Source organism: Zerene cesonia, chromosome 6 (assembly GCF_012273895.1).
Source record: "Zerene cesonia ecotype Mississippi chromosome 6, Zerene_cesonia_1.1, whole genome shotgun sequence".
NCBI lineage: Eukaryota > Metazoa > Arthropoda > Insecta > Lepidoptera > Pieridae > Zerene > Zerene cesonia.
This window is the reverse complement of record NC_052107.1, coordinates 3,329,215-3,354,206: the sequence shown is the minus strand read 5'-3', so window position 1 is coordinate 3,354,206 and position 24,992 is coordinate 3,329,215. Positions and strand designations below refer to the sequence as shown.

The 24,992-nt window shown below is 31.6% G+C and overlaps 1 protein-coding gene across 2 annotated transcripts; it reads right to left on the bottom strand.

Annotated features, from left to right (window-relative positions):
* Nucleotides 1-486: 486 nt before the first annotated feature.
* On the bottom strand, nucleotides 487-19,898 carry LOC119840352. Of its 2 annotated transcripts, XM_038366932.1 has the most exons (7): nucleotides 19,616-19,898; nucleotides 10,625-10,782; nucleotides 9,550-9,718; nucleotides 9,134-9,365; nucleotides 7,498-7,641; nucleotides 1,342-2,092; nucleotides 487-1,085 (listed from the first exon to the last, which is right to left on the bottom strand). In XM_038366932.1, exons 1-6 carry the CDS (start codon nucleotides 19,637-19,639, stop codon nucleotides 1,365-1,367), a joined length of 1,455 nt encoding a protein of 484 aa, XP_038222860.1. In that variant the 5' UTR covers nucleotides 19,640-19,898; the 3' UTR covers nucleotides 487-1,085; nucleotides 1,342-1,364. The 2 variants fall into 2 exon arrangements, with proteins under 2 accessions (XP_038222860.1, XP_038222861.1); XM_038366933.1 differs by lacking the exon at nucleotides 1,342-2,092 and having other exon boundaries at nucleotides 19,616-19,893.
* Between the last annotated feature and the right edge of the window lie 5,094 nt (nucleotides 19,899-24,992).

The window sequence follows — 24,992 nt, the reverse complement described above, 5'->3', positions numbered from 1 at the left end:
ATAAACAAATTAACTAACAAATACACTTTCAACTTTACAATTTTACATTAATAATCTAGTAAGTCCACAAGCAAAAGTTAAATAATATTAATATAAGGTAGGCAGTATTCGCACCGGGGAAGTACCACACCCTCACAGAAGACCGACGTGAAATAGTAGCATGCTACTGTGTTTCGTACGGTGCGGTGGTTTTCTTTTCACCCTTCCCATTCTATTTCTTTCTTCCAGTCATCAATTCTTTCCTTATTTTTTATCCCATTAAAGCGGGCAGAGCATTCGCAGAGGAACTGCGCATCCGCAGAGGTTCATGGACGGTGGTGATCGCTTACCATCAGACCAACCACCAACTCAGTTACTCGCTATGACATAAAAATAATGAATGAAAGCATAAAAACAAAGGTATATAAGAAAACAAAATTTATACTTTTCATACTTGTATTTATTTACAATTAAAATAGAATGAGTCTTGAGCAACAAATATTTACAGTGTCATTTCAATTGCATTAATTTACAAAGATTTGAGAATATATAAATAATACTTTTATAAATAATAATGTTTTATAAACAGACCAAAAGAACAAATGTGACAGTGAAAGCTTTATAGATATTAATAAATATTTAAACACACACCTAATAATAAACTTATACGTAACTTCTCTAATTAACCTAATTCATAATTTATATAATCAATAGCTATTTGTAATTAATTATCAGTAATTACAATCGTTTTTGGCTAACTCTTCTAAGTTTACATATTAAATTGGTAGCTTCACTCTTTCATAATAAACACATAAATATCACTTTTGTTAAGAGAGAAATATAAGCGACAGAGTCTGTCTTATTGTGGTAAAATATGTATTATACAAAACCATTATTAATAATAACAATAAACCATTATTATTAATCTTTAACGAAAGTGTATACAGTCATTAATAATTTCTACGAATGATCATTGATCACTGCAAGAGAAATTATATGACTTCGTTCCACTTGACGTTAAAAACCAAAGGGTGAGATAGAGATTTATTAAAATTGATAATTCTGCAAATGTTCACCACCCAGCACTGTATTGTATCCAGGAATTTCTGTGAAAAAATTAAGATATATCAGTCGACATACAAAGATTTATAATTAATATTACACCACGCATGTAAATAATTTTGAATGAAAATTGTCTTTTTAATGTTCAAATTAATATATCGTGTGTGGAAAAGCTTTCCTGCAATATGTATTTTAGTGCGTTATAATTATTATATGATTCGTAGTGTCTAAGTGCTGTGATAGAATATTAAACCTGGAAGGCTAAAGAAGATAACAGTCGCTCGTCAAGTCAAAACATACCTCAGTCAGTCAACAGTCATATGTCAAACTTGAACAATCTTGTTCCCTCGCAGTATGAATTTTGTGTCCTTCTTCCTTCTGGTGCTGTTCCCGTCAGTTGTGTTCGGTTTTGTAGTCGTCGTAGTAGTAGAAGTAGTAGTTATTGTAGTAGTAGTAGTCAAAGGATCATCGTCAGGAAGTAATTCAGCGGGAAGGACACCGATTTCATTATCGCTTATCACGGGAGTGGGAAGAAACGGTATCTGGCCCTTCCTCAACATATCAACGTAATTCTTATTAAATTTGGGCAGCACTTCGGCTGATCTTTGGTTTTCGTTTAAGTACGCTTGTACTTTATCGAGATTTTTATTTATTTTTTGAATTTTTTCAGGAGTCAGGCCTTCGTGTTTATGGAAGGCGGGGATTGCGGACTTTTTCGATGATGCACGGCTGTAGGGATGCGGAGAGCGAGGGTCGTATTCTGGATAGGTTTCGACCATGGCCGGTTCGCCGTAAGAGTCAATCGCTCCCCACGTCATGGGCCTGAAAGGGGGAGCCGGGTGGGGAGGCGGGGGTTCTTGGTGAGTGACGTAAGACTCAGAGTGTGGGGCGGCAGAGGAGAAGACGCCTTTAATTGCGGAATAAACGCTGTTGATAATGGACGGTGGGGGTTCGAGGGGCGTGTATCCCGGATGAGTCTCGCTGGTGGCGGCGTCGCCGAGCGGGGTCAGTATTACGACACCGGCGTGCACTCCGCTCAGTTTTCCGCGTCCTGTCTCAAAAATATGTTTGTAAAAGTTACGTCAGCGGTCATCCGAGTTGCATAAGGATGTTAAGAGTTCCTCCTTTCTAAAGTTGAGATGTGTGATTAATGCACATGACAAAATATAATATGAATGGGCGAATTATAATTATGTATAACCATTATTTATTATACCACTATATTACAAATTTGATAAATTAAGTTCAGAAGATTTTGCAATTACATGTTTTGACATAGACTATTTGCATAGTGAAATTGCATCAAAGCGACATATTGGCTTCTTAATTTAGCAAAATGTAATTGTATTGTCGCGTCATTATAACCATTACTAAGAATGTCAAAGAAATCGTAGTGAATTAAGAATTTTGCCGAAAACGAATTCGCAACCTGACCTAACAAAAGATGAGAATATCAGCCGAGTGTAATGACCTAGTCTCGATTTATTTTTGATCGAAACCTTTCACGAGCGTAGCTACACTGGCTCTTACGTAATCGTCAATCCTGTAACAAAAGTAGGTGATAGTAATAATACCTCTTCAGCGATACCTCGTTTACGTGTTAAGTCGACCGTGTCGCATAATACACAGTAGCGTTTCAATAAGTTTGGCAAATGCTTTAAGGAGGTCACTGGTGGATAAGTAAGTGTCATATGTATTTGGGACATTAAAATCGATTCGTAAGCTATGCATAACGCAGTGGTCATCATTATATAACTCTTGTGAATTTCGAATGATAGACCGGTATATAAATTACCCACTCTATGTTTGGGTATTTTATTTATAATTTAAATATAGCTTCTGAAGCGACAAGTATTGTTCTGATTATATTATAAAATGTAAACATAAATTTTAATTTAATAATCATCGTAATATATAAATGAATTTAGACTAATGAAAGCCAATGGAAATAATTGTCGGTTTAATATTAACATTAGTTATTCCATATATCGATCAAGGTTCATTAAGTAGGTTTCGGTTTTTTATATCATGCAATCTATGAAGGCACTGAAAGGAAAATTTCAAAACCCAATTCTAACCTAAAGTATCGCTTAAATTTCAATGTAACAGGATGCTTTGAAACGTTAATTTAGATTTTCAAATGTATGTGCATATGAAACTAATAGTGCTAAATGTATGTACTTTATTCCAGACCTTACAACATCCAGTACTAATACATTACTTTAATTTGTAATCGTTGTGAGGTAACATTATGTTATGAGCCAAGCCTAGTTGCACGTGAAAATTCCAATTTCTCTAGAGATAATTACTATCTTCCACGAAGTGATTTATTGATCACAGTAGCTAAGTATAGTTACCGTTACCCTAAATAGCGTTTCATTTATTAGCTAATATATAATTTGAAACAAGTGATATCTCACATAATTTTTATCATGCATCGTAGCTTGTCATATATGTAGGCTAGCATTTAGCTATTGCATATAAAAGCAACGACATTTCTTTCCTTTTCGAAATGAATACTACCGAAGCGAAACATGAAAAACTATTTACATGTCAGTCAAGAAGGTTAGTCATTGTAATAGCCGTATATACGCATTATTCTGTATACCGTCATAGTATATTGTGCAATCTCATTCTAATTCCCTACAAAAGGAAAGATTTAAGATGTGATAAATTGTATAACACTGCGAATAGTAAGAGGAGAGTAGGAATTGTTTATGTAGGTCAGTATTCAGTTACGTCGCTTTTATCTTCTTCATGTAAGTCACCTATTACGGCATCCCAGCCATTTCCTTCGTGAAAGGGCTTGCCTGGGAATTTATTACGACAATGAAAGTTGTGGTAGGGCTTACATCATTTCATGATATTAATTATTAATGGGTTGAAAAAATGTTTAATTGACTCTAGTTTTAGATTTGATTACGCAATATAAATTATTGCTTCACTTGACAGGAATTGGTACCTACATTTCTTGGTGTTTTCATTTAAAATTATGTTTTATTAATAGTATGTAGGTGGGTCATGAGTTCTTTTTATCACATTACGTAATAAAAATAATTTTATCGCCCTGTGTTTGTGATCTATAAATATTTTATAATATCATAAATTTATTTAAATAACACTAACTTTCAGTAATTTAGAAATTAAATGATACAGTTTGGTCGGGAGTGTAGTTCAATTATGTATCTATTGCAAGATTTGTTTATGTGAAATAAAATAATAAAAAAAGATTTTTAAGTTATTTATACCATACGCACTAAATTGCTGTGACAATTGATTGATGTTTATTAAATGATGTGCCTATCGCCCAATCAACATTTGTCAGAATCGTGCTAAAATAGAACCACTTACGGAAAAGCCCGCCTTTGTAGAATTTTGATTGAACTGATTCAAATGCAATAACGGGTTACGTTCAGAGATCTCATTTAAACTTGTGAACTTGTATGACATAATATACTTTCACTAAGGGTAACAAACGCATACTATTTCACGTTACACACCCTGATTTATACAGCTAAAGCGAAAGTAGGAAGACAATTTTCAGTTTATTAAATCACTTCGACTATTATGTAATTATTGAGTTCTAAAGCTGGACTTTAATAGATTAAAAGGGCGAGTAATAACTACACGTAACAGGTAGTGGGTTGGAAACATAAATAGCCGTACTATCATAAATAATACCAACGAAATATACATAATTGTGGTGTGATATAGACATAAAACCGCCGAATGTGGATAACTTTATGGATAGTAGCCTATTAGTTTACACGTAAACAATGTTATATTTGTTTTACTTTCATGAATACCAATAGACATTATAATTTTCTTTGTGTGTGTCATTTTACTATGATATTTCTTAACTCTAAATCGTAACGAATGTCTTGAAGATATTGAATTTATACTCTTAGTGAAATACTCAATACGATAGAATCATATTTTATAAACTCACAAACGAATACAGCACATTAAGTGATCATCTAATACTTAACAGTTATTAACTACAAGTTGGTGCTGATGATGAATTTAAATATTTACGTAAGGTTTAAAAACGAAAACGGAAAGTACGTACACATAGATAACTCCACTTACGTAGTTCGTTCAATTTATTATGTTAGAAATCATCTTTATTTATATGTAATCTATAAAATTTGCTTCCAGTCAAAATATCTTCTTATATTGACGTAATTTTTAATCTAGTTTGACCTAAAATAATATTAAAAGTGGAATCTTTCCTCTGAAATTAACTATATATTCTCAAATTGTTTTAAGAGTCTATAGACAGTTCGTTTAACATCAATGTGTTGTACGGCCGACTATTGTTTATGGTGTAAAAGTGAAAGCGGTTATGCAAATGATGTAAACTCACAATTTGGCAGCTTGGTTGGTCAAACTGCTATCTGAATATTTTAAAGACGATACGTGAATGAAAATAAATATTATAATAATTTACTATTAATTCAAATAAGCTAATAACCTAAAACCTACACAAAATATGATATTGTTTTATAATCTGTGATAAAATGCTTTATAATTGATTGCATAGGCGTAGTTTTATATATCTCATACCATCTAATGGTAATCAAAACATTTATATTTTCTATTTGAAATTTGAATCTTTCCAGCTATCTTCGAAGCTGTAGTAAATGTAGCCCTGTTGTCATTATCAATGCTTTGTTCATAATAAAATTGTCATGTCTATAATAATTGTAGGTATAAAAACGAAGTGTTTGCGAAGCAGATATAGTTTTTATAGTTTCAGAATTCATGAAATGTATGGTGAATAATTTATGAAAATGTGATCGATAAAATGACTGGAATCTTAGAGTTTAGAAGAAATAGCATTTAGAATTTCAAAGCCGTGCTTGTGAATCTCACACTAATGGTTAACCTTACCAAAACGAATTAAGTAAATCGTAATATCGATACAATAATTCCGGTGAAGGTTGTGGCATCGGTTTCTGTGTAACCACATCTACAACTGACGACATCACTATAAGTTCTGAAAAGTATAATAAGTATATGAAATTATTGCAAATTGTGAGAAACTGTGTACGTCTGTTGTGCGTCGGATGTTTATAACTGTTGTTTGATTATAAAAATAAAAACAATTTTAAATACTCTATAATATATAAACTTTTCATACAAGTCGTGTATATAAATGCAGTAAAGGCATTGTACTGTCTTTAGTATATACCGTTATATACGGATACGACTGTATCGAAAATATGTAAATACGAATTCTCATATATTCGTGTCGTTTTTGCAATCGTTATGTAAGTGGGTGATGTGTTGGAAAGTTGTATAATTTTTATTCGCTTTTAGTTCCGGTGTTCGACCTTTACCCCGAACTTACGTTCCACTAAACTTTACATGAATTGTTCATATTAATTTACAGTTTATTTCGAAATTTCGGTCAGATTTAGCATTTTTATAACTAGAATTAAATAAAGCCAAAACATTAATATAAATAAGATATCTGCCAGAAATAATTGATAAATAAGATAGATGTATTAATCGAAATAAAGTTTCAAATATACATAGAATTCAAAAGAAATAAATAATATTTTTAATTCTACTTATTTTGAAAAAGCTACGTCTAGTTAGAATATTTTTATAGGAAATATTATACAGATACAATGTTGTAATTACTTAGTTACTTTTTTCTTCATAAATCATAAAAGTTAATTAAAAATAAGTGACTTTTTCTTTTCTTTTTAATATTCATTTCGTGCGATATTTAAAAGTAATGACTGTGGGGTTATTCTTGGCTAAGAGTGGTTTCTTATCACGTAATGTAACTTTTTATCATAGTAATTGTTTAAAGTAGGTCTTATTCAAATTAAGACATTTTTCTTGTTTCATTTTATAAGTTGCTGTAATGCAAATGGGAAATTTTATATGAACCGGATTTACAACAGTATTGAATATTACGTATCATAATGATTCCTTACGATAATTTCTTTATACTAGCAACATATTATATATTTAAAAATCTATGCCAAAACATGAATTTTACAAATTACACATTTGTAATAACAATGTTTAATTGTGTTTTTAAGTATCGTTTTTCCGATAAGGTTTTGCGGATCATTATGTATAAATAACGATACCTAAGTCTAATGCTCTTAAAATCCTCACAAATTTTACATCTACCTATCAGTAGGCTTACTGTAGTACTATTGTGCTATACATAGAATTGTTAATTTACCATAAGTATTTATTAAATCTACATTCCTTGTTTATACTGCTATTTTTGAATATATTAAAAAAAGCATTTAATAATTTGTGACACTGTTTAAAAGTATGGATAAAATGTGTTAGAAATTGGAACATGTCTAAATCTCAATTTTAATATCTAAACGGCCCAACATTTCTGTCATCCCAATTCGTGCAGCAAATGTTTTGAATTTGAAGTTGAATTTGAAGTTGAATTTGAATTTGAATTTGAATTCATACCGTCTAAGTGCGCGGGATATTTGTGCGCAGCGAATCCCGTTGGCGCGGCTTGTACATAGTGCGCGGGCGCCGTCGGAGCGCCGTACGCGGTGGGCGCGCTGTACTCCAGGTGGCCGCTCGGCGGCGGACCGTATACCGCGGTCGCTGGAAGTGGGGTATGGAATATAAGGAACTATCTTAACCGTTTATACCCAAAAACTAACGAAGCCCACTCTTTTAGACCAGAATTGGTCCGTTACGGGGAAACGGGGAAAAAAAAGATAAAAAAAGCATTGGAAATCCTCTTCCTTAAACCTAAAATTGACATATAATTAACATTTAGATTTTTGTCCACCTGTTGAGGCGGAAGCATTATATACTTTTTTCCACTGCAGAGACACTTCAGCGAGTATCCTTTACTTAACGCCCGATTCCTTTGCATTGATTGCAAGGCTATGTCTCTCGAGTATTTGGATATTTTTAGGCACTAATAATGTTCCCTAATTATAAATGCTACTACTTCTATAATGTTTCAAAAAATATTCTTATTGTTCTTTACGAAGGAATTCTAGGAAGGGATCCAAATATCTATTAAATATAAACTAAGAAACACTGAATTATTTTTAATACATTTGATTATTGATGCAAAATAATGCCTGATGAGTAATCAATTTCAAAAGTCCTCATTGCATCATAAATTTAAAAATAAATTATTATTAAGATATAGACAAGTATCGCCGTGATCTTGCATAAGATATCCACTTTTAGCTTGTGAATTGAATTCTTTATACAGATTACTATGTGAACTTACATTGTGACAAACTACTGTGAATTACCTTTGTGTGCTCTTAGGGATTTCCAGCCAGATGTCAGAGGCTAGACTGTGCAATTTTTCTCACATCAAATCTTTTGAAATGCAAATTATAGGAAAATTTTGTATAATAGAATAGGACTTACGAAATAGTTCTTCAGTGTTGAATGTTCTGGAAGTTACGTAATATGTGGATAAAATGTGATTTATGGGACCTCATGAAAATATTGTTTCTACAAGATGGTGGTTTTTTATAATGCTATGACATTAACTATTCTAATGAGAAAAGAAACAATAAATACAATATACGGGTAGTATATAATCAACACGATATTAATTAAAAAGTTTTATAAATGTTTCAATCTTGTTTGAAAAAAAATGAAGAATTAATTGCAATTATCGAGCTTAGAAAGTAGAAACAAAATTTTTAAATATAAATCTATGTCGTTATTAGAATTGTAAGAAATGTGACTAAAGCAGAATCACGTGAAATTTCTGGCTTTCATAATACGGAAGCAGGCCAGGCTATGACCCCTAATAATAATAATTAACCCGATTCATATGAAATTTATGTTTCTTAAATCTCTTAATTATGACGCAAAGCAATCATATTAAGTATTGCCAATTTTTTAAGCATTTAAAATAAGACATTCTGCTTATTACAAAATAATTATTTGGTAAAAAAGTCCTATTAATTTATTATTATTAAATTATATAAAATGGTTGATACAGTAGCCGAGCCCATGGGCATCATCTAATAAAACATAAAGAGTAGGCTGAAAAAAACAACACTTGTAGAATACCGAAATGCCCCAATCTTAAAGTGCAATTTTAGTTGATACTTACAATGTGGCCTCTTTTCGCTCAAAGCGGCTGAGCTGACAATCTTCCTTCCCAGGTTGCTGACAGCGTCTCCCTTCGAAGAGATCACCTTGCCCAGAGTAGCAGCGAGCGCACCTCCTCCCTTGATCAATTGCCCTTTAAGGATTGTGACTCCACCAGTGATCGCCTTCACGGCTTGGAACAGTGTGTAAAGAATCGATTTCTTCAAACCCAAGTAGTCGTATTTTTCTTCATGCTATGATACAAATAACACATATTTAGAACTTAACATCTCTGTAAATCAATACACAGAAATATCATATTTACATTAGGATGTTTTTGTAGTTTTCGTTATTTTCTAATCTGATCAATTTACAACTAAAAATCTAACGTTCAAGTAACTACCATTATTGTCAAACAACATAAGGCGATATAATTACCGGCTCATAAGAATATCCAGAGTGTTCGTGTCCTGTTTTGCTGGAAGCTGAAGCTATTAAAGAGGCAGCACCAGCCGAGGCCTGACCAAGGAGACCGACCTTGCTCTGTATACCCGAAGACGCTTTCGAGACAACCGACGTCAATGCCTGCGCTGATGATCGTTTCGTCCTAAACAGAAAAATGGATAGAAATATCTTTAAAAAATTTTTTGTCTGGTTAATAGGATTTATAAGATTTACAAGGTCAAACATTAAACAAAGATTTTCAGTTAGTATCAAGATTAACTAAACTTATCGTTTTGTACCATATATAATGCCTTTCAAGTTTAAAAATTCCAAAAATTTGTATAAATTATAATTGTATACTTAAAATCACTACGTACGTGACGTGAGACAGTATAAAAAATCGTAGGAAAGATAACATGTCAAAGGCGATGTATGAGAAATATTAATTAAGTTATTAATTACAAAATTAGTCTAGAGATAATACAGCAAGGAAATTTGAGATTTAGTTGAATAGACGATCTCATGCTTTAATATGGTGTGAATTTAGTTCGTTTTGCGTTCAGTATAATAACAATTGAATATTATAATTATCGTGAGTTGAACTTAAACACTGCATTATTTAATGTTTAAGTATTTAAATTTCGAAACTTTCACTGCCATATCATATATCATATTATTTATTATAAATCCTCTTACTACAAGTTTTCGTCGACGAAAGTCGACTTATTATGGACTCTCTCATATAAATAACTATTATTGGTTATTCACGTTATTTTTTTATATCAAACATCAGCATAATTAGGTTAATTAAAGATTTGATATATAATCTGAGAAAAACATTGGTTAATAGTTTGACAAAATCTGTGTGTCTTCTTATTCTTTTAGATTGTTAAATGTTAACAATAAATCTAAGGTTGTGTCTCTCACGGAGGATATCAAGGATCTTCTACTATATTTTATTGTAGTCTATTATAACCATCTGCCCCTATTACCATATGTCCACGACCGCTTTATCAAGAGCAATGCGACAAATATGAAGAACAATAATATAATGTTATAATAAGCTAACCTCATAATTTCTTCAGCAGCCAATCCTTCCGCGAGAGCCTCCAATTGCTGTGGTGACATTCGACTGATGGCTGCCATATCAATGATGTCGAATGTGATAGGCGGGTTCGGCGCCGGAGCACCCATCGTTGTGGCCATACAAGCTATGCAGACCCAAACCTGAAAATATCATAATTTTAATCCAGGATACAAGCACACAGCGATTGCAGATGTTAATTAAGGAGGCGTGTGGTGTGTGATGAACGTTTTAAAGTTTCCATTACCTAGATTAGTCGTTGAACTAAATGCGACACCTCATTGATTAAGAAAGTGTGGTGTTGAGCTTATCTGGTTTTGGCAAATCTTGGGAATTCAAATGACAAATTAGGTACAACAATTACATATGATTCAAGAGAGTAGTGTGCTTCCATCGCGTAAAAAATGTTGTTACTTTCAGACTTAAAGCCGGAGAAGTTTTGTCTGCTTTTTAAGGTAAGTATGACACTGGTCTTATTGTGTAATATCAAATGACAAATCTGAGCCATCTCTTGTGTCATAGCAATAAAAAAAACCTGTATTTAGTTCAAGATGTCAGTAGTGTTTTTACTATTTGTACGAAAGGTGCGTGGTTGCGTCCGGTCACGATTGTTAATGAAAACGAAAGTGTTCTAGCAATCAATGATGCACGCTGCTATGTTGACATATATTTGTTTGCGTGTTTAACTGTGCGACTATTAGGAACGTACAAGTAAATAATTAACAAACGGAATAAAAAAATCATTAGTATAGAGTATTCAAATCTTCCTTAATGTCTTTCGCTTCATATATTTATAAGAATTTTTATTGTATAAAGGTAATTATTAAAATAAGAACGAATTAATTAATTATTAAATACTCCAATTGAACAATAAAGATATAGCATTTTAACCGCTTCACACATAATATAATAGAACAAACAAAATTGACTTGTAATTGCTTTTATAATTAGATTAACAGCAGGTCTTGAAGAACTCGTTAATTTAACTGAATTTAACTTTGTTATAATAAAATAAATACTGACGTCACACACCATCAATTTATTCTGCGATTTCTGGAAACATCTCCGACGACGCGCCAAGCCTTGGCAGTGAAAAGCGAAAGTTTTTATGCTCGCGCGCACATTGCATCGATTTCTTCCGTATACATTGCGTATGGCTTTCTGAGTCGAACATCAAATAGTGATGCTAAGAAATGGGTTTTACCATTGATGGTTATGCTTATATAAGAAGTTTTATTATTTTCTTTTTTATTACCTTGTTTCTTTTCTGATTGTGATCCCATATACAACTTTAACATATGTACTGAAGTATCTCTAATATATTTTCATAATTAGATAATTTTGTTTCATTAACAGTTATATATTACAATATTAACAGTTACTTATAAATGATATATAAAACGTATTCCAGGCTTCCATGATAAGTAGCAATGAATATGTTCAGACTTCGTTACAATTTAGGACAGGAGAAATTTTTAACAACTTTAATTCACAGAAATTTGATTTTCAGCTCAAAGCAGTTTATAATAAATAAATTCCAATTGAGTGAAAGCAAGAACCTTTTTTAAATAATTGGGATAGTGGGTCAACTTTCAATGATTATTACAAGATCGCTTGTGGTTCTTTATATAAAATGAATAAATTAATACGCTAGCATTTATTATTTACGTAATACGTAAAGTTACATATCATTTCTTTGGGGACCACCTGATATGCATAAGTATTACAGTTTGGCCCAGTTTATAATATACTTGGTTGGCAGTGGAATTTTAATGTCTAACGAATTAAATTTTTCAACAATTTGTAGTAAAATGATGTTAATAATTACTTGTATATAATGGGCAATAAAACACAAATAACTATCCCAAAGTCAAGATTTTACGTTCGTTAATGACGCCCTATTCTATCCAATAAGAAAATATCCTTTTTATAAATTTTGTGAGTACCTATTTTATATAAGAAAAAATAAGCACCCGGTGAGAGTATTTTCATCGTATTGGTATATACCAATACCCATCAACCAATACCGATACGTGGTATATACGTAACTTATGTTTCAACACGATATGTGCAATGAAACATAAATCAGAGTCATTGAAATGAAAAGGTCGTTTCCAGGAATGATATCCAGGTATTTCGACTACATAATCATAATTTAACTATCACTAACACTATATACTTTTCATAAAACTATATCTATACTAAAGGTGGAAGAATTCAACCACACGTTACTAAGTAATATCATTAACATAACTATTTGTTATTGGACGTCAATAAAACTAAAGGAAATTGCCAATATGTTATCATTTCAACTAAGTTCTCATTACAAAATATACGCTTGCTTGGCTCCATTGATTGACGCCTTTGACATTTTTACCGCCGCTTGCAGTTTGTTGACTTTTCTTATTGAAAGCTACGATTTGAAACCAATAATATCCATATAAATTATAAAAAATGTATATTATATTATTAAAAATTTAAGTAAAAAACAGTTTCATTCAATTCTCTTTCAGTAGAGGATATTTTTATTAAATAGACGCGAATTTCTCTTCTACGATTAACAAAGCCATTCATAACTATTAAAAGTAATTGCCGCAAGACGTGTAAAATTATACCATTTATTAACACGTGCATTTTAAAATATATAGTGCATTGTATTTGGATGATATATTATATAGTAATCGCCACATACAAAAATATTTTCAAATTTGACCTTATATTTGACGAAGTCCGGTAAGGTTGGGAAAGCATATAGTTCTTTTTTTTAAATGCTTGATGAAGATAAGAAGATCATAGATCATATGTCCAGAAGGTTAATTAATCATATTTTTAAAGTCGTTAAAATGCAATATTATAAAATAAAAATTGGGGTTAACGAGCTTAGCGTCGCATAGTGTTTAATTTTATAAAAATTGCAAAGAGAAATAATAAGATATGTAGACAATGTAACGCATCTTATAAATTATTCATTGCCTGCTGTTTAGTACTTTTAAATGTATTTAACATGTACATTTTTAAACTGAATTGTATTACGAGTATATAAATTTCCAGATTTCTCCCAAATGTACTGCAATAGAAGCTTTGGACGTAATTATTCCCTTTCTCCAATAAGGTAATGAAATAACGTCATATGTATTGGAAAGGGGAAATATTAAAGGAATTAAGTCGTCGACCATACCCAGTTCTGAGAATAATTGCTAAACGAGATCCGCTTTCTTTCCTTTTCACGTCTAACCGGTGAGGTCTATGACACTAAATCAAAGGAAACACATGTTTTTGAAGTCAATGGCCACAAAAAACCAACTTATTTAAAATAAGGAATCAGTATTTATTTATACAAGCAGCGAATTTATGTATAAACAGCAACAAAAGCCGAATAATACTTAATAAGTTAACTGAAAATACCTATTGGGTGAGTACCCAAAATATCTAAATTGTTTCCTACGAATTTATATCATATACTTTTATTTAGAATATCAGTTAAAACTATACCCGATCTTAGTATAGAGAAAATCAGATATTGATGCCAGTAAAATAACTCGAAGATCTTTTACAATTTAAAATGGTACAATGACCCTAATCTAACTCTTAACTGACCACTTATACATTTCTATTGTTACGTTTAATGTACACGTAACATACGACTTCATTAACCTGGAAGTATTGTATAACACCTGTTTAAACTACGTTAGAGATAATATCGTTGCAATTATGCAATTGTAGAAGGATGAACAGCAATGCGGAAGTCTCGTGCCAACACTAGATAGACATATTTGGGTGGGTTAGTCATTGGATTAAACGTAATGCAAAGATATTCGTTATATATTAATAATAATGACTCATTACTTAATTTATATCTCTATACTTTTCAATTTTGTTTATCGTTATGAACTTAGCTATCGACTAAGCTTATTTTATTGCAGATTTCCAAGGATGAACTTAGTTTTTTATAGTTAGTATTCACAATCATGCTTAATTTTTCTTTAATTTTATAGACGTAATGCAAGCTTTATATGTAATAAAATTGTACTAAGCAAATTTGCAATTAAGTTACTGATCGCCACGATACTAAATCGTTCACCGGAGGAACTTAAAGGTTAAGGAAAGTACCATTACTTTACATTGAGAAAGTCAGATTATTTCTCTAGCAGTAGTACTACACATATAATATTTTGCTCATCTGTTAACACTATATCGATCCTTGTAAGCAGTCGTCATCATCATCATCCTAATCAGCCCATATGTAATCCCACTGCATGACCACAGCCAAGTGCGGATTGATAGATGTCACATGTCGTCGAACTTTTTGATTCTTCAATATGCCTGTTTCCTCACGTTTTCCTTCACCGTTTCATACAATGGTGATGTGTGGTTGTGTGATAATGCGCAGATAAATTGTATAATCAATTTATTTTCTATGCGCCCGGTCTCGAACCCCCGAATTTCTATTTAAGTCCGAAGTCCTCACCACTGAGCCACTACTCTTTTTTTCTTTTTACTACTGAATAACATAACTTAACAAATTAAAAATAACTTTATTTACAGCTCAACTCCTAGAAACGCTGTTAAAACATGCATAATTAAAAACCGAGGGAGGCTTCAGTTTGCATCTTTAGTAAAGTTTAGGGCTATAAGTATACAAATACATAATATCGAGGTGGTTGACCAGACTATAGTGAAATATAAATACGGTAACGAAAATCGGGTAAACGTAACGTAACCCGATACTATCGGAACAATATTGAATTGTAAATGTTATCCAATCAATACTCAGCGGCTTGTGTTACATAAATAAAGAGAGTGCGTACACCTAATTGCACCGCATTTGTATATTTTATAGATGCATATATGCTATTGAGAATCGATGGGCTTCATAACTCTAACCAAAATAGATTTGTTTACTTTAAAGTATTTAATACATTATTTACTCTCACAGAGGAGCGTATCGTATTTGATACCGAATAAAAGTAACTAACACTGAATAATTTACAGTATATTCTATGCTCGAAAACCACGCATATACATACTAGTTTAAATACTAAAGTGCGGAAAGTAAAAGCGATTCACTTTCGTTTGATGTTTTATAAGTCACTGACCTTCACGTCTGGCTGATATATTATTTTATGTTGTAAGAGTACTCATTACCCAGTAGTTAAATAATATATTATATGGACAAGTTATAAAGATGAAAGCATTATATGCTGCAACTCAATGATTGCTGCTACCGAAGTGCAAAGCTCTGCGAAACGTTTATAGACGATAAAAAATAGACAAATTCAAGTGCTCTGCATTTTTTTTTTTTTATGTCATAGCGGGCAGCTGAGCTGATGGTTCGCCTGATGGTAAGCGATCACCACCGCCCATAAACATTTGCAAAGGTACCTCTCAAGTACCTCTGTGAATGCGCTGCCCGCTTTTATGGGGTAAGGGAAAAGGAAAGGATTAACGACTGGAAAGAAGGAATGGACTAGGACGGGTGAGGAAAAGGAAACAGGCCTCCGGCTCCCCCACTCACCGTACGAAACACAGTGGCATGCCACTATTTCACGCCGGTTTTCTGTAGGGGTGTGGTACTTCCCCGGTGCGAGCTGGCCCAATTCGTGCCGAGGCGTGCTCGACTCCCACAATAGATGCATGTTTTATTGCTGTGTTTCTAAACATAAATTTTTAAATATGCCGAAAGCGGCTATAAGCGATGCTTGGAAAACTATTCTAAGAATTACACAAAAGGTACGTGATGCTAAATAACCTCACCCTCGGACCTCGGACCTAAAATCGAGAAGTCGGGGTTCGAGGCCAGGCGAGCGTGCAGGAAATAAATTAATTTTTTTAAATTTATCTGCGCATGTGTAACATCACCACTGCTCAAAACGTGAGGAAACCGGCATGTCCAAGAATCAATAGTTCGACGACGTGTGACATCTACCAATCTACATTTGGCCAGCGTGATGGATTATGGTCTGAACCCTCATAGGAGGCCTGTGTCCCAACAGTGGGAACATGTATGGGCTGATGATGAATGAATGAATCATTTCAGGGATAAGTTGGTGGCACTGTGATGCAACGCGGACGTTCTGAATATATTGCTACAGAAGACTGAGCTCAAATAAACAATGCTAAACGCATAGCATTGGATTGGATTTCCAATTATGCCAAACGTAAAGATAGCACTTCTCAGTATAACCAATACTTACTATAAATTTCTTATATGGTCAAATTAAGTGAGTGTTTGTGGTTACAAACACTCACTTCATATAACAACGTAACATAACCAAAGGATAATAGGTATTATATGTCATAGGAAAGTCTTACGCTTTGCGGTCTCAATGTGACGCATAATATGATTAGGATTTCGCAAAATATGTCACATTAGCGAGAAGAATTATTAACATAATATTAAAATATATATATGTTTTAGTAATTCGAAACACAAACATTAAATCGGAACAGGAAATGTGGAGACAACGTAAATTTAACAAAGTATTTAATATTTAAGTTTATAGTTACTTAATTAAATTTATCTCCTTTAATTAATTGGAAAACTTCCACCGTATTCTGACTATATTATAACTGAAACATATTGCATGATATAATTTTTTCTATCCTTGTATCCAGCTGCATTTATTATTAAAGCACAATAGACAAGCTCTGTAAAACACACAATAACATACAAATAAAATGAAATTTATTGTCATGCCAGTTAGTATACAAAATGACTTCGCCAATAATGATTTAAGATAAAAACGATATCTTGCAAAGCGCAGCAAAAGCGTGAGTAACATTTGGCAAAGATGTGCTGTTTGAACATTCACCGAAACGAGACGAATTACGCAAGGGTGATAGTAATAAATCGGCCAGTTGTGAACGTCGTGTCTCATACACCCGTATGACCACTGCAACTATTCCATTTAACCTAGTTTTTACGTGTTTTATACAAACATATGAATTGTGCAATGACAGTGGAGATCCCGGAATAAATAACATAATATAATTCTGAAAAATGAAATATTGTCTTGAATCCATATTTTTCTTCGGCTCAGGAATATAAAAACGGACAAAAACGTATAAATCATCGGTATCAATCGTTCGTTGCAAATTGCGTATCTACAAAAAAACACACGCCAAAATTCTATGTGATATTACAAATTGAGACTCATTTTACCATGTATTTTGTTAAGGAATGGACCTTTTTATGATAGGGATGAAAGGGCTATGTCCGGAATGCCTGTGATCCTCCAACCATAACAAAATATATTATATTATATTCATAACATTTTTTGTACAAGTTTTACTGGACGAGGTTATAAAAGTTATCCTTTTTCGCCTTGTTTCACAAGGTACAACTTTGTACAGTTTGACAGACTTTGTACGATAAACGATGAATTCAAGAATAGAAATTTCACGTTTGACTCATTATTATTACTTATATCTTAAAATATCCTGCCCTCGCTCTATATTTGTTAAAAAATTTTGCGACAAATATAAATACAGCTAACAAAACAATATTTTTCTTACATTCAAGTGCTATGTTAGTTGAATAAAATTCAACTAACAGTAGGAATATCAATGACCCGTACGACCCTTTGTTAATTGTTAATGACTTCATCCGACTTCTTTTCTTATTGACGAAATTATAAATTTGAAGATTTGAAAATTATAATTCACTGTTTTTTTTTTACATTTCAATAATGATTTATTCTATTTAACTTGACTCTTATATTAAACTTAAATGCAAATAAAGTGGCGCAGAATCGATCCTTTTCTTAGTTGAATCGCATAATAATTTAAAACTATATTCTTATACCATAGATTAATATAAAACTATATTAGAAGGTGCTTTTATTATCTACAATAATTTATTTTTTGTTTTATCTGTAACGAGTGTTTATAAATTAATAATAAAAAATGATTAAGTGAGATTAAGAAATAATTTAACTATTATCAAATTACGAAAATGTTTATTTCTGGACACGAAAACTTATTTTTAGATTAAAAACAATGTTGAAGATTTTAAATTAGATTCAATGTATTTCCCTAAGTCTATTTAACATGTAGAGAGGAGGAATCAAGATAATAGCTTCATTATACACTTCACAAGTTTTTATTAGTGATTGTTCTAGTTAGAGAAATAGCTTTCTTTTACTTTTTCCCGTATGTTGCCGGTAGCTGTATCATATATTATGCATCTTTCATTAATGAGCTTTAATTATTAAGTTAATGTTAGAAGCTATTATTTTTATTTAAATTAATGCAAGTTACTTTTTAGTTTTTAAAATACACATTTTATTAGAAGAGTTACTGTTTTATTGTGTTTGATTCTACGCGAATATTATATACATTTAGAAATTAAAGACTTTTAACCTCTATAAGTTTCTGTATTTAGTTCTGATTATTGTCTAAAGTGTATGTCTTCTTGATAATCTGTTGAAAATATTTTTCAGCTCCGACAAGGGTACTGTCAAAATTACTGCTTACTGTTCCTAAAATGCTGTTTTGTTGCCTATGATAAAATCCTTATGGTATATATAATCACCTCAAGAATTTATGGATATATTATAAATATACGATAATTGTAAAAATAGGAATTATATGATTAATACTTCCCTTCCCTATAGGTATGGGGAAGGGTACCTGGTTCCCTGGTAGATAGATACCAATTAAAATATTTTACGTTGATAAGATTTCATAAGGTTGGCGAATTATTCTTCAAGCTACATATCAAATTAATATTTCTCCTCAAAACGTATCTATGTATCCTTATTATTTGTAGTCTTTCCTCTTTGAAATTCAAATTAAAATACGAATTATGCAAAGCAAAACCTTTTCTGCGTATAAAATTTTCTTGTCTTCCATATAATTTTTGTATTCACTAAGTACATTTCTTTAATTTACAATGAAAAAACCCTTATTTGTTCACTGTTAATTATCAATCAATAATTTGTTTTATGTTTACCATAGCTTTAGCTTTTAGCTCACCTTTATATTACGTGTGTTAGTCATCTTGCACGCGCGATGTAACGGGGAAAGTCACTTAACACAACTATCACTAAACACAGCACAATGTTCAAGTTCGAAAAAGAGATATAAGTATTCAAAAAATTTTTTAAGGAAAAATTTGTCAAAATTTTCAACTTGTCTATGAATGGGTTTGTCGCCAAATTTGTATTTCGAATGCTAACTTTCACACGCGCGGCAATGCGTTCGTTTTGCGCGCGATCGCTGTCACTCTCACCGGTCGGCTGTTTGGTTTTTCTTTTTATTTAATCTACAATCCCCGCTCCAAAGATTGGGTATTATCACATAACATTATGTTATCAAACCTTATTCAGGTCATCGGTCAGTATCAGATGACAAATCTTATAATTTTCCGTTGGCGCCTTGTTATATGCTTTCTAAGTGCTAACGTTGAAACATTTAACACATATTATATACCTACCCTTATGCAATGTATATATTATGATATGTTTAAAATCTAATACCTGCGCATCAAAGGATAAGTTTAAATAAATAATAAATTTAATAACTACATATGGATTAGCTACTTATTTCAGCGCAAGACTCAAAACCAAAAAAATAAATATTTGAAAATTCCGTAACATATCAAATGACTTTGGATTTTTGGCCACATTTATTCTACTATTCAGGACATATGTTTGGGTAGTGGGTACTTTAATACGTAGTTGTAACGAGCAAGTTTTCGTCATTAACAAGTTATTACTAGCAATAATATCCAAATTAAATGAACTTTATTAAGAGCATTCTGGGTGTTATGTGAGAGTCCCGTGTATGGAGAACAAGAAACTAAAGAGAACAAAGGTGTCAAGGGTCTTTCTCTTTGCTAAGCAAACGTTTCCTAGTCAATGGACCTCCAGATTATCTCGTGAATATAACATTTAGTTTCAACTAGCTTCCGAACGCGGCTTTTCCCGCGTGGAATCAGGATATTTACAAATAATTTAGTGACTGTCTATTCCTGTTTTATCCCAGGGAGGTGAGGATCTCATTTCATCAAATCCATTGAGTAGTTTCAGCGTGATTGACATACAAACATCCAAAGAAACAAACTTTTACATCTATAATATTATCTTTCCGTCCTCGGCGTCGTCCATATCTCATAAAAAATTTTACACCGCGTTAAAAGTCTGATATAGACTTTTACTATATAATCTATCTAACTATATCCAGATATAAAATTCTAATCAAACAAACAACACACTTTTAAGGTTATCACATTATTGTTCGGTTTAGGATAAAACTGTCAATTATTCTAAATTAGTGCATATTTAATACGGTTCATAAAATAAAAATTCCAGGCTATAATTGTTATAGAGTTAATACTATTCAGTTTAGGGCTTGGACTAAATAAAAGATATAATATTATATGAGGTATTCAATGAATACTTTGACAAAAACAAAATAAATGCTAAGACGCAATAAGAATAACCTATTTCAAAGGGTTATAGTAGTTATGACATGTTTGTTTCAAAATACTTTTTAATTTCGTAATATCAACACGAGTATATTATAGTCATTTAAAATTTTAACATCTTAATTCGGTTGATGTGTAATCAAATCTTATTTCCTGGTTTGAAACTTATGTAATTTTAAAATTATTTATGTTTATAGTTAGTAAATGGTGACCATGAAATAAATATACTTATAAAATAAAATATAAAAGCCGTTTTATTGATGCAATCAACTAAATTGTCTCACTTGCTTATTAACAGAGTAAGAAAACAAATTATTTAATCTGGGCGATCGATCCTCATCATGAAATTATTGTATTGTCGCTGATTCTGATAAGTGTATAAAGTTTTAATCAAATCTGTTCGTTTAACGTTACATTATATGTAAGTTGTATAAACAATATTAAACAATAAATGTTCTTAACAAGTACACACATACATACACGCAGGCAAAGCTAATAAAAGTCCGATAACTATGTTTTGTTTTTATATAAATGAACCTAATTTAAATAAAGTGAAACAGTGAAATTTCATCATGAACAGTATAATACGCATACCTAGTCAAAATATAAAACGATTTTATGATTTTAGTGATAAATTATTTCACGATATCATGACTTTTATATGCGATAAATTTTTTACGAAAAATAATTTTAATTTTTCGTAGAAAGTATATTTACTATGCACTTTTTATACTCTTAATACATTTTGCAATGCTAAACGTTTTCTTAATTTTTTTTTATGTTTTTAAATGTTTAAGAGCAGTTAAGCAAAAATAAGCTTTCAACCAAACTCATGAACTACGTTTCATAAAATATAAAGATACTTATTTCTGGAATCATCTTAATTTAAATTAACACATACTAATAGAAAAGCAATCTCTAGTACTTTACCTTTAAGATAAAATACAAAAGGTCTAAAGTTTACAGTAAACATAGTGCTGATTACGTAACTCGTTCCACATTGCCAAGTGATCTGTTATCCAACCGGCCATATCCTCGACCACATCCGAGCTGCGCAAGAGTGGATTTTTGAACCTCAAACTATTATTATGACGTAAAGCTTAAGGAAACTATAGATTACATTATGTGGAGGTTAGAGTCAATATTGTTAAGAGAAACTTCAGGATATCCATGTATGGCCAATATTATCTAATGGTATGGATTGCTGTTACAAAGTTGGTTAAAATATTATTAATTTCTTTTGAATTGATTGTATCTTTTATACTACAATGGTCACCGACGTTCCTGGGGAGAGAGGAACCAAACCAAATTCTCAAATAGGACCAAATGACAACAATTTCCCACCAAACACAAAAGTGGGAGTTAGGTATCAGATTATAAAACCAAAAAATAAAAGTACTTACGAGTACTATAATATTATACTAATTGTGAACTTTGTTTTGGACTTCTTTTCTAAAAACTTAACATCGTTTCCACTTTGAGTATTGCAATTTTCTTTATTCGTCCTCATTCGCTAGTATCATGGTTCAATAGTATTTTCTTACAAAAAGAAACTGTAAAGAATACAGACTACTTTTAATTTAACATATTATTTATATTTTAGAATGGCCTATAATTCAAATAGTGCATTAAATTATGGAATCACTAGTAATCTTTTTTTTTAATCGAATTCCACGCATGCAATTTTGTAACCATTACTATCATAAAAAAATGGTTACTTAATCACTGCCAAAATATTGAATTATCACCCTATAATGATAATAATGTATAATACTTACAATATATTTTTGTAAGTAATTTACATTTACTATGATTTTGTAATAATAATTCAATATATATATAAATAATCCAATGTCTTTTTCAATTCAATTTTTAGTAGACATGTTGTTAAGATTTATTTGTATGAATCATCCTTTAAACCGACTTTCTCAGCAACGACGGAGATTCTTGATTCGTATCCATTACTTAGGTTTCCATTAAACGGGGCCCTATTACTGAGGCTTTGCTGTCCATTTGTCTGTCTATTCGTTCGTCTGTAACCAGGCTGAATCTCGTAAATCGTAATAGTTAGACAGCTTACATTTTTCAGAGATGATGTAGTTTCGTTGGCATAAGGAACCACCGAATGGCTTGCTTGCTCGAACATGAAAAAAGCTTTAGCTTTCTTTCTTAAAGCATGTCAAAAGCGATTTTATATTTTTGAAATATACGTCCTACATGTAATTGAATCTACGCTGTATCTGGTATGTAGTTCATTTCCTTCTATAACAATGATAATACCTATAATATCTTTTATAAGAATGGATAAATAGATAAATTGTGTGGTTTTATACTTTATTAAAATCATATAAGTATAATAAAGGTTCAATTACTTGAAATTCAAATTAAAGTAGTTTCGTAGAAACTGATGAATGATGCGTTTAGAATTAGACCAAAAAGGTCTGCTTATAATAACATACTTCAAATTCATAAGCATTACTTCGAAATTGTCACCTCTTTAGAAGTGATTCATATCATTTTCATCGGCATGTTTTATCTTACAAAACAATGCGAGTTATGTCTAAAGTAGGCATAGAGGTATTACTATACCGGAGGTGTTAAAACTGACAAGTTGAATATGCAATTATATGTTGTGGTTCTTCATATAATTATTTAAAGGGAGACATAAATGAAATCCGTGAGAAATTCATTTCGAAAAGTGGGACTAACCTTTTATACGTAAATTCCAAAAGATTTCAATAGACCATATCATCAATTACAGTAAAACCTGCATTTGGATCACAAATTACATAAATTTCTTTGCCACTTAAAGATTACCCAGTCGTTTGTCCAGTTTCTTAAATAAGCTAATCAATATGACTTTTTTTTGCAATGTACATACTGAAAGCTTTTAACAATTAATCAGAACTTATTGTCTTTAAATTGTCCCATTGATGCAAGCTATGGAGTTTCAAAGTTCCAAAAATAGAGGCTTATAATAATAATAAAAATAGGCATATTATAAACTCTAGATTCGAAAAAATAAAAATTTGAAAATTTCTATAGAAATGTCGTGTCAAAGTTTCACAGTACAATCTTTGATTTTAAATATATTATATAAGTGAGTATTTATGCCTCCTATATCTGTTTTTACATCTTAATGAACCTGATACAAGTATTAAAGCGTAAGAATGTGTAAATTTTAATAGTCATAGTCAATTACTGTATTACGTTGATAAAGAATATAATGCTGTAATTGATAAAACAAAGGTCGTGTTTAATATGACCTCATGACAGATAGGCCGGGACAATAGAATGCCCGTCACAATGTGCGTAAATCATATTTGCCTGAAGGAACTCTAACATTCTTGCGCAGCTACTCATAGTAGCACCAATTTTAAGTGGAATCAGGGCATATCGTATGCGGAAAATCGTCTTTGAGTAATATGAAAACATACCCTACACACGTCAGTTTAAAATACACTTTCCTTGAAGCATCTGACGTGTTTATTACAAAATTATTTTACGACAATATGAGTAAACTTATCATCATATAATGGTGATGTCTATTGTCGCATTGTGCGCAGTTTACGCGAATTAATTTTAAGAACAAGAATGTTTGTTAATAATTTCTTCATGAGTATCATTGTCATCATTAACTATGTTATGCTTTTAGTTAGATACTTTGTGGGATCACACCGGATATCTTACCTAATACATTTAATTATTTACAAATATATATCAAATTGCTATTGTCTATTCGAACGTCGTAAGCAGAGTAAGTTTCCCCTTGACCACTTATAAGTATTCGAAATATAAATCTTAGGTTAAAATCCGCTAAATAATCTTTCAATTTTAAAAGCTAAAGGAACGTAATGAATTTAGTATTAGCATTAAAAGATTTTTCTTTAGATCGTACAGTTTGAGGACAAGGAGTAGTCGGGT